Below are 12,737 nucleotides of genomic sequence, written 5' to 3'. Positions count from 1 at the left end.
CTTTCATCTCCCTACGCATCCCACTAAAAGAAGACAGAAAGTCTAAGCAAACAATAACGCCAGCTGAATTGCCCAATATGTCTATTTAATTAGCACTTAGTAGAGTCCCAAATGTTGCTTTCTCCTTTCCTGAAGGAGAGAAAAGAAGAACATGTCACTAGCATTGCAGAGGGCAAGAGGGGTTTTATAGATCATTTCACCTTAATAGTCATGGAGAAACTATTGCAATGCTAATCCAAACCAAAAAGACAAAAACAAGGTACCTGTAATCCCGATTTTCCTGTTGTACATCACTGGGCTGTGGGGGTTGATTTAGCAGCATTTAATCCCTCTGGACAAATGAAATGGGTACAGGACACTTATTTGCTTTATATCCACAACTTTCCCACCACTGCGGAAGTGGGGTGTGTCTGAAAATATTATTCCGTAAAAAACACACATGCAAAACAGTATATTTTGCCACAGTCACTTTCAGAGGTACAGTAATTTGGAAAATGTGCACAAATGCTTTTGAGCTTTCTGCCCTGTGACAATGGAATTTTCTTCCCCCAAAAGCATCGGTTCTGCAGGGTTCCTTTTACTTCCATTGCTGTTATCTTTTATGACAGCCAGTCATAAAGTCAAATGTGTTCCCTCAAAACAACTTTCATCTTTGTTTTTTAAAACGACCGTTCTTATTCCTTACATATATTTTTCCACATTAATGGGAAAACATTCCAGTAAAAACATGAAAAGACCATGCCCTACCTTCTATTTCACATACATAGGAAATGAAAGAATCAAAGATGTGCACTAAAGATTTTCAAGGGTCCCATTTGACTTCTTTATGAAAATGCTCAGCTTTTTCCATAAAGAAGAAAAATTTGAGTCTGAGGATTAAAAACCAGAATGTAATGATCTTCTGTGTAAAGCTTCTGGCTCCTCCGACTCAATCATTAGACATTTTTTTTTGCAAGGTTCTCTCTTCAGGCTAATTTAATTAAATAAAGTGGTACTAGAACACCTTGTCACCATCACTGTTCTCATCCTCTCCAACCAGAAGGCAACAACTCCCACAGAATCCCTGGTCATGTTCTTTACAGCAATGCTTTACCTACTGTTTAAAAATATACCATCGTGAATATAACTGTAACTCTTATTTCATACCCTCTCTCTGTTAGAAAGAAAAACATATATGTACATAGGAAAAAGACATAAATATTTCTTTTCCCCTTAACCTTCTTAATATATTCAACACTTCTATATAGCAGCTCTTTTCAAGGAGAGCTCAGCTTCAGTATCATTCCATCTTTTGTGCCACTGCTATTGCTGTGCTGTTTTCTCTGGTTTTATCAATGACAGAAACAAATTTGCCTTATAAGAGGAGTTAATCATCTCTACATAGATTTCATTCTTGCGCACAGGCTCAAAGTCTATGAACACATAATCTTTTGCAAATCAAAACTTATTTCTCCCTTTCATGCATCATTTACAATCCCAAGATGATATATCACTAGCATCACACCCATATTTTAGTCCTCTTTCTTCTCAATTACCTATCCTTTAGAAAAGAAAGCATAGCTGACCTTTACATTTTCCCTCTCATATATTTTATTGTCTGTTTGTCTTGTTTTCCTTTGCTTTTCTACATAAAGAACTGAGACAGCAAGCCTAGTGCAAAAAGGCAGCAGAAGGCTATCTCAGCATGGTGCTCCTCTTCGTATTTAGGCAGAACAGACCTTAAGAATGGTAAAATATCAGGCAACAAGAATATGCTCAATTTTCAGTTGCTCAGATTACACAACTGAACCTTAGAGCCCTGGGTTACCCATGCAAAAGCCAGGTCTAACCTGGTTTGTGGACAATTTCTCCATCCTCTTTAACCACAAGCCTGGAACCTGTAGCAGCACAGGCTTGGCCTGTCATCCTTTCATCACCCTCTCCATTGCCCTTACATCCTCATCACTACCTTAAATACATTGTTTACCCATTTCTATACTAACTAGGCATTCTGAGCCCCAGATTCTCAGCCTGCTCACAGGAAGGTGGACAAACCCTGCAATTGTGACACATATTAACCAACCTTTTGGGAACAACCAGGTTGACAAATTTAGGTTCTGATCACAGGCTCGTTTTAACAAGCTACTAGTGTGGCTGGGCTTGTGGCTCTTGTACTAATAATCTGATGTGTTCAGCTTTTAACACCCCCCCCCCCAAACTACAGTAGATTATGTTAATTTCTAATTGGATATGAGTTTTGTTTGCATATAATTGCTGCTGTTTGTTATGCAAAACAGTTGTCCTTTAATATATTCAGATGCATCTCTTTTCAAGACTGGCCGCCTGCATTTGTAGAATGCAATTTGCTCTACGGCATCATGAAGTTTGTCTACAATTAGTTTTTTGAGAAAAAAAAAATAATGAATTTTTCACCTGTAGCAAAACATTTTCATGTTTCTGACTGCTGATGTTAATAAAAACTTAAAATATTAACCCAGTGGTAGCTGCCCTCCTGCTTTTCCTTCATTCCAGTGGACTCCCATGGATAAAAAAATTGAAGATGTATTAAGTAACAATAATTCCTTTTTTTTAGTTTTTCTGCTGCAGTCAACTTGTTGGAAAAGCCAATTCTTACAAAAAAATAAGCAGGCCCAAAGTTTAATACATATTTTTTCTACAGCCTTTCTTCCTACACCCACCTTCTCTTTCTCAAGCTGAGAGCACTACAGTACTGTTAAAAGCTTATGCTTTTGATCTCTGTGCAAATAAATGAGCTGAAACAAATAAAACCCAGTTCACAAGAGACTTCCAAGACATCTGGTGGAGTTATTTTTCTAAGTAATTAGACCAAGTGGTAGTGTATTTCCCAAATGAAAGGTACCTTCTTACTTGGTATCCTGTTATTTCTCAGAGTCATCAAAACAACACTAAGTCCCACTTCTCTCCTTGCATGCGACTCAAACTCTATTACCAGTCTTTCCAAATGGGAACAATCATCTCTTTGATTTACGCTAGTTCATAAAGTTTTTAGACCTTTTTTTTGGTACTATGAGGGTCCTATTTTTCTTCCATGGATGTCAGTGGATTTTCTGGTATCAACTGGTATTCCTTCTCCTTGCTAACCTGCTGCCTCCTGTAGTTCTTATTCACACAGGCTCTACTGGAGCAGGCAGAAAAGTGTAATGGAATATCAGCCAGGTGTTTGCTCTGGATCAATACACTGTTCTAAACCATGCCCAGGTGTGTTTTCTCCTTTCTTGCCAGAATCTGAGCAAATTTCTCCTTTTCCCCCCACATCTCCCCAAGAAAACATCATTCTAGGAATAACTCACTTGCTCTTCAGTACTTTGGGGAGAATGTGGTTCTTGGTCTGTGACTATGATCCAGTGCAACCACCAGGAATTTGTGACACTGGGGAAGTGAACAGGGAGTAGACCTGGCTGAGAAAGGAATTCCAGCTTGTTTGTGCACAGCACTCCTGTTTTTTTTTTTGTTTCAACCCTGGGCAAGGTGCTTTACAATCATGTTTTACTAACTGACCTGGATGCAGACACTACCCCTGTGCTATGACAGATATAGAATTCATAGCTGTATCAAGACTAACGTAGTTGCCACATGAAATAGCTGGTAGATTACAAGAGTGAGTTTGATATTGCTTTTTAATTCTTATGACATAATGCCAACTCACCAGAGGTTTCATCTACTCTCTCATCCACCACATGGTCCTTCTGATGAACCCATTCACTGTTGCACTTAAAATAGATCTGCGTGGCTGGGCTTGCTTTGCAGTACAGATTCACGGGCTTGTTCTTCACAATGTAAGCCTCTTCAGGTTCGATGAGGAAATGGGGCAATGGCTCTGGAGGATCAGATGGAAAAGTTTCTGGAAGCTCATGAAAAAAATCATCATCTGTAGAGAAGAGACAAAAAGGACAAATGAAACCAAAATTTACCTGGCAAAGATTTATAGTCACTTTCTGAAAATTTCAAAAGGAGAGTACTTTTTGAATAAAATGTTATCTTAGGAACATTCCTAGATAGGGGTTTAAATGTAATGTTGTTTTCAGACGAGAAGAAATTATTCTTTACATCCTGACCTCTCTTTCCTCTATGTGATGTGACAGGACGTGTCACATTCACATGACTGGAAACGGTCCTTTGTTATCATCACTGGCACTACTGGCAATAAAACATTATGTTAGCACTTGGGAGAGTTGCCTGCAAAACCGTAAAAAGAAATAATAGAAACTTTTGGAGGCTTCAAGGTCACAGTTTTCAATAGTGACTTATCACACTGTTTAATCAAGTGCATGCACACAGTTAGTATGGGCTGAGGCTGTTAAAAATAGGAAATAGTGCCTTTCGTTTCAGATAAGCAATTTGATATCTGCTCTGAAGGCAAAAGACTAAATGCAAGTCCAGTCTATGCCTCTGTTCATATCCTGACTTCCTTGCTTGGATTGCTAATGAAGGTGCCGAGCTGTGCTTCATCTGTGCTACACTAGTCTACGGAGAGGAATTGAGAGCTGGGACATGAGGCAGAGCAGCCGTGAGATGGTGACATTTAGGGCCAACACAGATACATTCTATTGACTTAATGAACCTCTGCACCTCTCTGGTGCTGCTGGTAATGAGCAAAATGGATGCAAGAAAGCTGGAACAGGGAGAAAAGGACTGAATGTGACATGCAGGGGGCAGCACTGAAACCACCTAACACACATACTCTCCTCTCCCCCTCTCTCTTCACAAATCCCCCTTTACCATCCCTCTGCCCCTTTCTACAGTCTTCCACATCAGAAAGCACCAGTTCAGCAGAGAATCACCATCACCTCATCCACCTCCACACCTGCCGTCAGTGCACAAGAATATCCTGGATGCTCCCAGCAGCAAAGGGATGGGGGGCACCAACTACTCATAGATCCACCAGCAGATGACAGTCCTGACAGCCTTATTCCATCTCCCCCTTTCTGCTTCTGAAGCAGCTGTCGTTGTGCACAGTGATGGACACTGCTGACAATCCATAAAACACCAAAAAAACATCAAACTAAAAATACTGGGAAAGGCTGGCTATCTTCTCCCTGCCAGTCCTTGTGAAGATGAAATGTCAGATTACCTGCCCATACATGAGATGTCTCTGAGCAGGCTGTGTCCAGAATTACAAGAGGCATGGAAAGTTCTCCTTCCAGCTATTGCTTTTGTAGAAGGACAAGAAAGAACAGGAACAGAGGAAGGAGACAGAGGGAGAAAGTTACATGGTGCCCACTCACGTAGCTAGACTGTAAGTCTTTATCAGTGATGGGAATACCTTACACAGCAAAAGATTTTGTGAATATCTTGACCTCTTTATGAAGAGAGCGTATGTTCAACAGTTGTTTGTTGTTTCCTTTTTTTCTTCATATTAATTTAAAAATATTCCTGGTCTTTTAGGTGTTTCATTTTACAAACAGTCCTAACTTGCTACCACATCACACCCTGAGAGTAAATAGAGCTGAACTAGGTCAATCATATAAAAAAGTGCCACTAAATAAAGCCTGACATTTTTCTGGCAAAGGGAAAATCTGTGACACACTATAACAATCCGGTTTCCATCTCCAACTAATAGTTTCCAAATACCCAAATTTAATTTTTTCACTTTCCCATCCTTTTTCTTTTTTTCTATGTTTTCTTTTTCACTCTGGCCACATCACGCTCCTTTTTCTGCAGTCCCATTTCCTCACCCCATTAGGTTTTTCTTCCTTGCTCCATTTTGCTCCCCATTTTTTTCCGAAGAAAAAGATGAGTTACAATAAGTTAATGGGAGTCACGATAGCAAAACACGCCTGAACTGAAACAAGGGGTTCTTAAGCATTCCTTAAGCCCTTCTATCCAGATTTCCCCTCTTCCCGCTCCCTCCCTCTCACACCCGCTGCTGTATAGACATCCACAACACAGAAACATTAGAGATGAATCATTTCCCTTGAATTGCCACAGAACGTATCTTTTTCTTCTGGTCATTTAATTGCAAATCAGTGAGCAGACAGATGGAAACTAACAAAGCACACATATGTTTTATAATTAAACAAGTACTGCTTCACTAATTTCTAGTGACTGGAAGAACAAATGTATTTATTTTCGCCACTAGATTTCTGCATATTATCAAAGACAATACTTGTGCTGCCTGACCAATTAACTGCATCTTATCAAAGATGTAACTAGAAAGTCTAAAAGGAGGGAACAGCAAGCCACAGAAAAGAAAAAAAGGTGGTTTTAAAAATTATTTCTTTAGTCAGCCTGGCTTTCTCTCCTGAAGGCAACTGCTTCTAATGTTTAAATACTATTTTTATATTAAAGTGGATTCACTCTACTGCCCAGTACACAACAACCAAGTCTCACATTTTAATTGTGGCGATGGCTGTTTCCGCCAGCCTGGCATTCTGAGGTCAGGTACAAAGCAGTTTTCTCACTGGCTTCGTGCTATAATTCCACCTTATTCTTTCTAAGCAATAATAAATTCTGATTTTATTTTTCCACACTCCTCATTGCTATCGAGAGGCATCTGAACTGCTCTTCAATGTTAGGGATATATAGATGGAAACCATTCACAAACTGTCACACAAAGAGTGCATAGGGGCTGTCTTGTTTCTGGGAACTAGCATTTTAAACCTGCATTTTTAGAATAAATTTAAGATCATAGCTAAGACAGAATTTTTGGGCTTTCTGAACAGGAGTATGTTCATTCAATCCCTGCCCTCGCACTGTTGCTATTAGTAGCAACATCAAAGTCAATTTTTTACCATGCAAATTCTTAAGCGGCACATCCAGGATACAACCAGGACTGGATTTTTCCGTGTTTGGCAGAAAAAATCCCCATCACACGGCAAAGTTAGTCCTACCTCCATTAGCATTCAGTGCTCCTGCTATTCACTGCTGAAAGGTAAGAGGTTTTACCAACCCGTGTGGATCTCAGCGGGAAGTCACTTGGTGCTCCCTATATTCCCCAAAGAGATGGGGACTGATTTATGCTTGCAGCAACCAGCGAGTGTAATCGTAATGGCACTGTAATTATATAACAAAATAGTCTGAAAAATCCAACAAAGATATTTAACTGTGAAAATGTCAATACAGGATATTGGACTGTGTTGAGATTCTTGCAACTCTCTACAAAATGAAGCAATCTCATTAATCTGTGTTTTCAGAAGGCCACAGTTTATAACAACCTAATAAACACTTCCCGTCACAGTTTCTCCTGAGCAGCTCTGGTTAAGTACAGCTCATCCCTCTGCTCATACAAAGACCAAATCCTAACTTAGGTTTTTCAGGGATTATTGAGTTATAACCATGTGGCCTGCTGGGCCTATTTCTATAATTTAGGTGGAGTTATCCTCTCTTTGTGTGCTCCCTTGCCTGAGACTCTGATCTGAATCTACGTGATGGTTATCACTGGTTATTTAAAATGTTCATCTCCCAATGGTGCACCAAAGCAGCAAACTTTATACATCTCTCATCTAACTCTCCTAAGGAGTTAAGACACGTTTCTTTTCTTCTCTCTGGAGCGAAAACGCTAATTAAACCATTTGGGAGTGATCTGGGAGTGTAGATACAAACAAACACTAAAACCTCACGTAGCCGATTTCCAATCATTATGTCAATGCCATGTGCAGCAAGTTCCCCTTACAACTTTGATCAAATGTAAATACAAGGCACACATCGATCTCCCCTGTTGAAACAGATCCCCTTCTGTGCTCCACAACTTTGAGCTGCAAGTTTACTTCTGCAGTGTGTCACATTCATCTTTATTTTCACATAATAAAGTGTGCAGCCCATCTGTTGCTATTGATTGATTTATATTAGCAAGACAAAAGACCTGATTAATGGTAATGCTAAACTGATTTCACTCATGCAATTCATTCATATTAAGAAAATAAATTTTAAAAATCCATTTCAATTTATAACCTTAATTTGGAATTTTTATTTTAGTTGCTGGCCCAAATACAGATACACTCTCTTATTTACCTTCTGCAGTATCTGACAACTATATATATTTTTTAAAGGCAAGAGAAATGCAAAATATATAGCAACAGGTGAAGTGTCACAGAAATCAGCATTGAGATAAGCTGACATGGAGTGTCACATGTAGGAATTTTTCTTTAATTTTAGCTCAATTTTCTTTTAAGGTTGAACAAATCTTTGCCTAAGTCAGGGATCTTTTGGTGTTAGGAAAGGTCTTTACTCTTTTCACGCATTTGTTTGTAAAACTGTACACATTATAGCTCTTCATGCATAACAAGTGAAAAAGGAGATTTTATGGTATACTTCCTTTTTTATGGACTAGTATCCTCACTCTAATCTGTGGCAGGAAAATATTGTGCTCTGTACACCAATCTATTCATCTCTAGATCACTAGTTTTATTGCTATATATCAAGCTTTAATTCTCATCAACCCAGAATATAACTCACTATATTTCTGAACTGCAAGACTTAAACTATTATTGCTTAGATTATAATATATTGGACCATTATCTCTTTGCGAGAGACCTGAAGCAAATTCTTCTCAAATGGAATTTACTTCAGAATGATTCAAGAGCAATTTAAAATGAATGGCTGCAAAGCTAATTCCATTTGCATTTGGATGCCCATCACTCGCCAAGATCATTCCCCACGCATTGCAAGAAAAGCAGCTGGAGTTAACTGTATGGATGGGATTTCTGTTCAGGTTTTTAATGCTATGATTAAAAAGCTTTCTAGAGCAACAAGTACTGTTTGCTGTAAAATTAACAGCAGGTGCTAGCTCGGTAAGACGGATTATCAGGATGGAGGCAAGCGTTTGGTTTGAAACCACACATTTTCAGGAAGGGAAAATTGCTCTGCTGAAAGTCCTTTGGTTACAGGGTTTTCTGTCCTGTTATGGTGCCGTGAAATGGGAAGCGAGGAAGCAAAAAAGCCTGTGTGTCATTACAGCCTGCATCCACCTTAGAGCCTTGCATCACCCATGGAACTCTGAACCCCAGATCAGACCAAATTGAATAAGAAATGGGAGAAAACAACACTTTGCTTGTAGCTGAATTCACTGCAGGCCTTTATGTGCATAAAGACGAGGCTTGGTTTTGTGGCAGCCCACAAACTAGATGTTTGCTGAACCTTGTTGAACTCCCAGGGGAGCAAGGTCAAGGGAATTTCAGACTCAAATTTACTGAGCACCCACAAAATGAAATGCTCTGTTCAGCAAGGAAAGCAGAGTGCAGGCATGCTCTGGGAAAAACAATAGAGAAATCGATAGGGCATGCAAAATTCATCTATTTTTTGAGTGACTTCAGTCTGGAAACAGAATAAATAAAGCCTGCAAAGAGGAATGAACTTTCCCTGCACCTGCGATGTCTTGGTGAAGACCGTTCTAGCGGATCTCAGCTTAACACCACATCCCAGGGAGGTCAAATGCAAACTTTGCATGCACTCAGAGACCAAGGAAAATATCCACTGAGTGTTAGACATGGTTATGCTGGTAGAATTCAAGCAGTCTAGCTGCACATCTTTGCTAGTTCTGTTTTCTCTGACACAAATGCAATATATGAACAGCCGTGAAGGTTCAGGTTCAGATGACAAGTTTTTGTGTCCTGCCTGTAAAACTGAAATATGTTTTTTTTCCTTTTGGATTCTAGCTTGTGATGGGTCTGTATGATGGCATGGGATCCCTTCTTAACCACCTGCAAAGCAAGGTCTAATTTGAAACATTTCTGCCCCTGCTGCCATTAGTAGTCATAATAGTCGACACAGGGTGAAAAAATTATTAAACCTCTGAGGAGCATCATTTCCTCTTCAGTGTTAGACTTCACTTTCCTTTGACACATTAGTCCTGAAGCAGCTCCAGGCTCTTGACCCCTCCTTTAACCCTGATAACTAATTAAAGATGGACAAGGCTTAGACTAAAATACTTCGTGTTAAGCCTATTCATTCTCAAGTCCCCTTCAGGCACTCTTTGTCACACAGGACAGATCCTGTCATATTTACATGAACATGAAAGCAGGTGCCTGTTACAATAATGTGAAAAATCTCTTTTTACAAGACCTAATTTAACCTTTGTGGTTAAATGGTAGGATGCATTTTATAGCTCATAAAACATATTCTCCACACAGGCTGGAAACAAGTTTCCTGGATATAGTCCAAAACATACAATTCAGGAAAAAAATCAAGGATAATTAACTCTCTATGTATTTTTAGAATTAAAAGTTCAGACTCAGGTTCTTCATCTAACTGCTGTTTCAACAGTGCAAATGTGGTGTGTCGAATACAATGAACAAATGAGGAGTTGATACTCCCTTTTCTCACATGTCATGTGCTGGGAACAATGACAGAACTCAGGCTAGGGAGTTGTCAGCCATAGGCAGATATATCTTAAGGTCAGTGGTAAATAATATCACTCAGCACAAAGTAGTTTAATACAGACAAATCTGCGTGCAATGCGTTGTTGATGGCTGGGGCACAATGAAAGGAATCTCATGTTGCTGGCTTTAGAACTGAGCTGTAACTGAATGTAGTACTTTGTAAATACTTTCTTAGCTTTTTACGTTGTTTCATATGAATAATTAAGCTTGTCTGTTGCATTAGTATGTTAGGGTTAAAATGTCACTCCTTCAGTCTTAGCAAGAATGGCTATTTTTATTCTTTTCCCATTATTAAAACTGCTGCAGAGCTCTGCTCCTGGATTTTGAACGCTTTCAATGCAAGGATTTTTCTTAGCAAAGAATGATGATGCAACATCTCATGATTAATAAAACTGAGGTCTAGCGGGATGACATGGGTCTTAATTTCAGGAGCTATTTGAAGTGTACAGTTAATCTAGTTAGTGGGATCACTCCATCCCAGAGAAACACAGGACCCTTGCCTATACCTCAAATAATAGCTCAGTCGTACGGCCACCTGGTTGAGACATCGAGCTGAGACCCAGGGGACAGATATTCTTGTGTGACCTTGGGGAAATCTATGTTGCTGAATACAGGGTCCAATCTGAAAAATGGATACAGATAGCACTCTAATTCACTACCTTGAAACTGAATAAACAACTCAGTACTCAGATTCTTCCTTCAAAAATTCTCTAAAATACCTGTCAGCATCATCTGCTAAACAGCCAACAACAGTTACACAAAGGACCACAAGCAAATTGAGATTTATGAAATGATTAGGGAACAATGTTTGGCTGCCTTGGAGCTCATGCAAGTTTTGTCACTGTTCTTCCACTGTTTGGGTGGAATGGTTGAAGAGCAGGATTTGGAGCAGAAGCCTGATCCTGGGTGCTCTGAAGGGCCCTCTCCATGGGCCAGGGGCAACCTGGTGAGACTGCTGTCCTTAGACTAACGTTAGTCCTCATGAATATCTACCAACTCACAACTTTCTTCCATGGATCTTAATGAGATTAGTATTTGCCTGGTGCTGGTTACCTAATTTCATCCACAGCCTATTTTTCAAGAACCATAAATTATTTCGTATAAGGCTGATTTATCCCAGAAGAAGTCCAAATTGAATTAGAAATCCATTAGCTAAATTCTATGCAGGAGCTTCTGGGGAGGGAGGGGAAAGGGAGGGAGGGAATCTGGGAACCTAAGCAGCAGATGTGGAAAAGTGGAAAAAAAAAATCCTTAAAAGAAGTAGAAAGGGAATAGAAAAGATAAATATCTTCTTATTGAATTAAGCACCCAGGTATTTAGGGAGCCAGATGGAAGAAAACAGATTATTGCCTAGGATCAGAAATATCACTCAGGCATTTATTTATTTATTTTGACTAGCAATTGGTTTTGTAAATGCATGAGACTTTGTAAGCAGATAAAAAGCACTGGTTCACTTGCATCTCATGGTCACAGTCATGAAAACGAAAGGCTTTGTGTACTATATATACTCATAAAGCTAACAATAAGGTGTTGAACCAAATCTTCATATAAAATAATCAAATATATTCCTCCGTCTGAGGGAAAATGAAAGCAAGAAAGCCTTATTTACTTTGGAAACATACAGGGTGATTTAATCAGCCATCACCCTCCGTGCAGAGTTTGCTTATTTGAGGAGATGCATGGACAATGTAGCTCTTTGAGCATACATTTATTTCCAGGAGATCACATCCTCTCCTCTTTTGCCACTCCACCCCCACCATCAGTAGACTCAGCAAATGAAGGATGATGGAAGGAGAACAGAACTAGTTCACTGACATTAACACCCACGCTGCTGTTTTCTAAAGCTGGAAACTGTGACGGACGGATCCCAGGGCCCACAGAAGGAAACTGCAATACAGTTCCTCTCATACAAGTTCCAGAAACAGTCTGCATCCATACGGTCATTTCAGAATTCCACAAAAGGTCTCAAGTATTCACTTACAGATTGGAAATTTCCCCCTGCAGTGACTAATCTCATTCACACCCATTTCCTAAGTCTTGCTGATTTCTTACTCTCAAACTCTCTAACAATTAAAAGCAAACAAACAAAACCACACACACACAAAACAACCCAAACAATAACAAAAAAAACCCCAAACAAACAAAATTCCACCACCTTCAAATTCATAGAGCAACCTGAGCCAGCAGGCTCCTGGCTTTGCTTTACGTCCAACTCAACCTTCAGCTTAAGTGCCTGTGAAGTATCGCACTTTCCATCATCAGGAGCACCCAAGATAGCTCAAAGAGAAGCTGTTGAGACCAGATAGCAAATGTGCGGTGCCTATGGGAGGCTCTGACATGTGCCATCAAATTCCTTCTGGATGCCAGAGTGTAAAACTCCAGTACCAGCAAAGTATGTGG

General features: G+C 39.6%; 1 protein-coding gene across 2 annotated transcripts in view; it reads right to left on the bottom strand.

The window, feature by feature from the left end:
• UNC5C (unc-5 netrin receptor C) overlaps positions 1-12,737 on the bottom strand; it is a 226,067-nt gene that overhangs the window by 74,409 nt on the left and 138,921 nt on the right. For both annotated transcript variants that reach the window (XM_021290742.2, XM_065062383.1), the window contains exon 2: positions 3,668-3,889. In XM_021290742.2, coding sequence (XP_021146417.2) covers positions 3,668-3,889 — 222 coding nt within the window. The remainder of the gene's footprint in view (positions 1-3,667; positions 3,890-12,737) is intronic.

This window comes from Columba livia, chromosome 4 (assembly GCF_036013475.1).
Source record: "Columba livia isolate bColLiv1 breed racing homer chromosome 4, bColLiv1.pat.W.v2, whole genome shotgun sequence".
Lineage (NCBI taxonomy): Eukaryota > Metazoa > Chordata > Aves > Columbiformes > Columbidae > Columba > Columba livia.
Note: the sequence above shows the minus strand (reverse complement) of the source record. Positions and strands in the feature narration are given on the sequence as shown.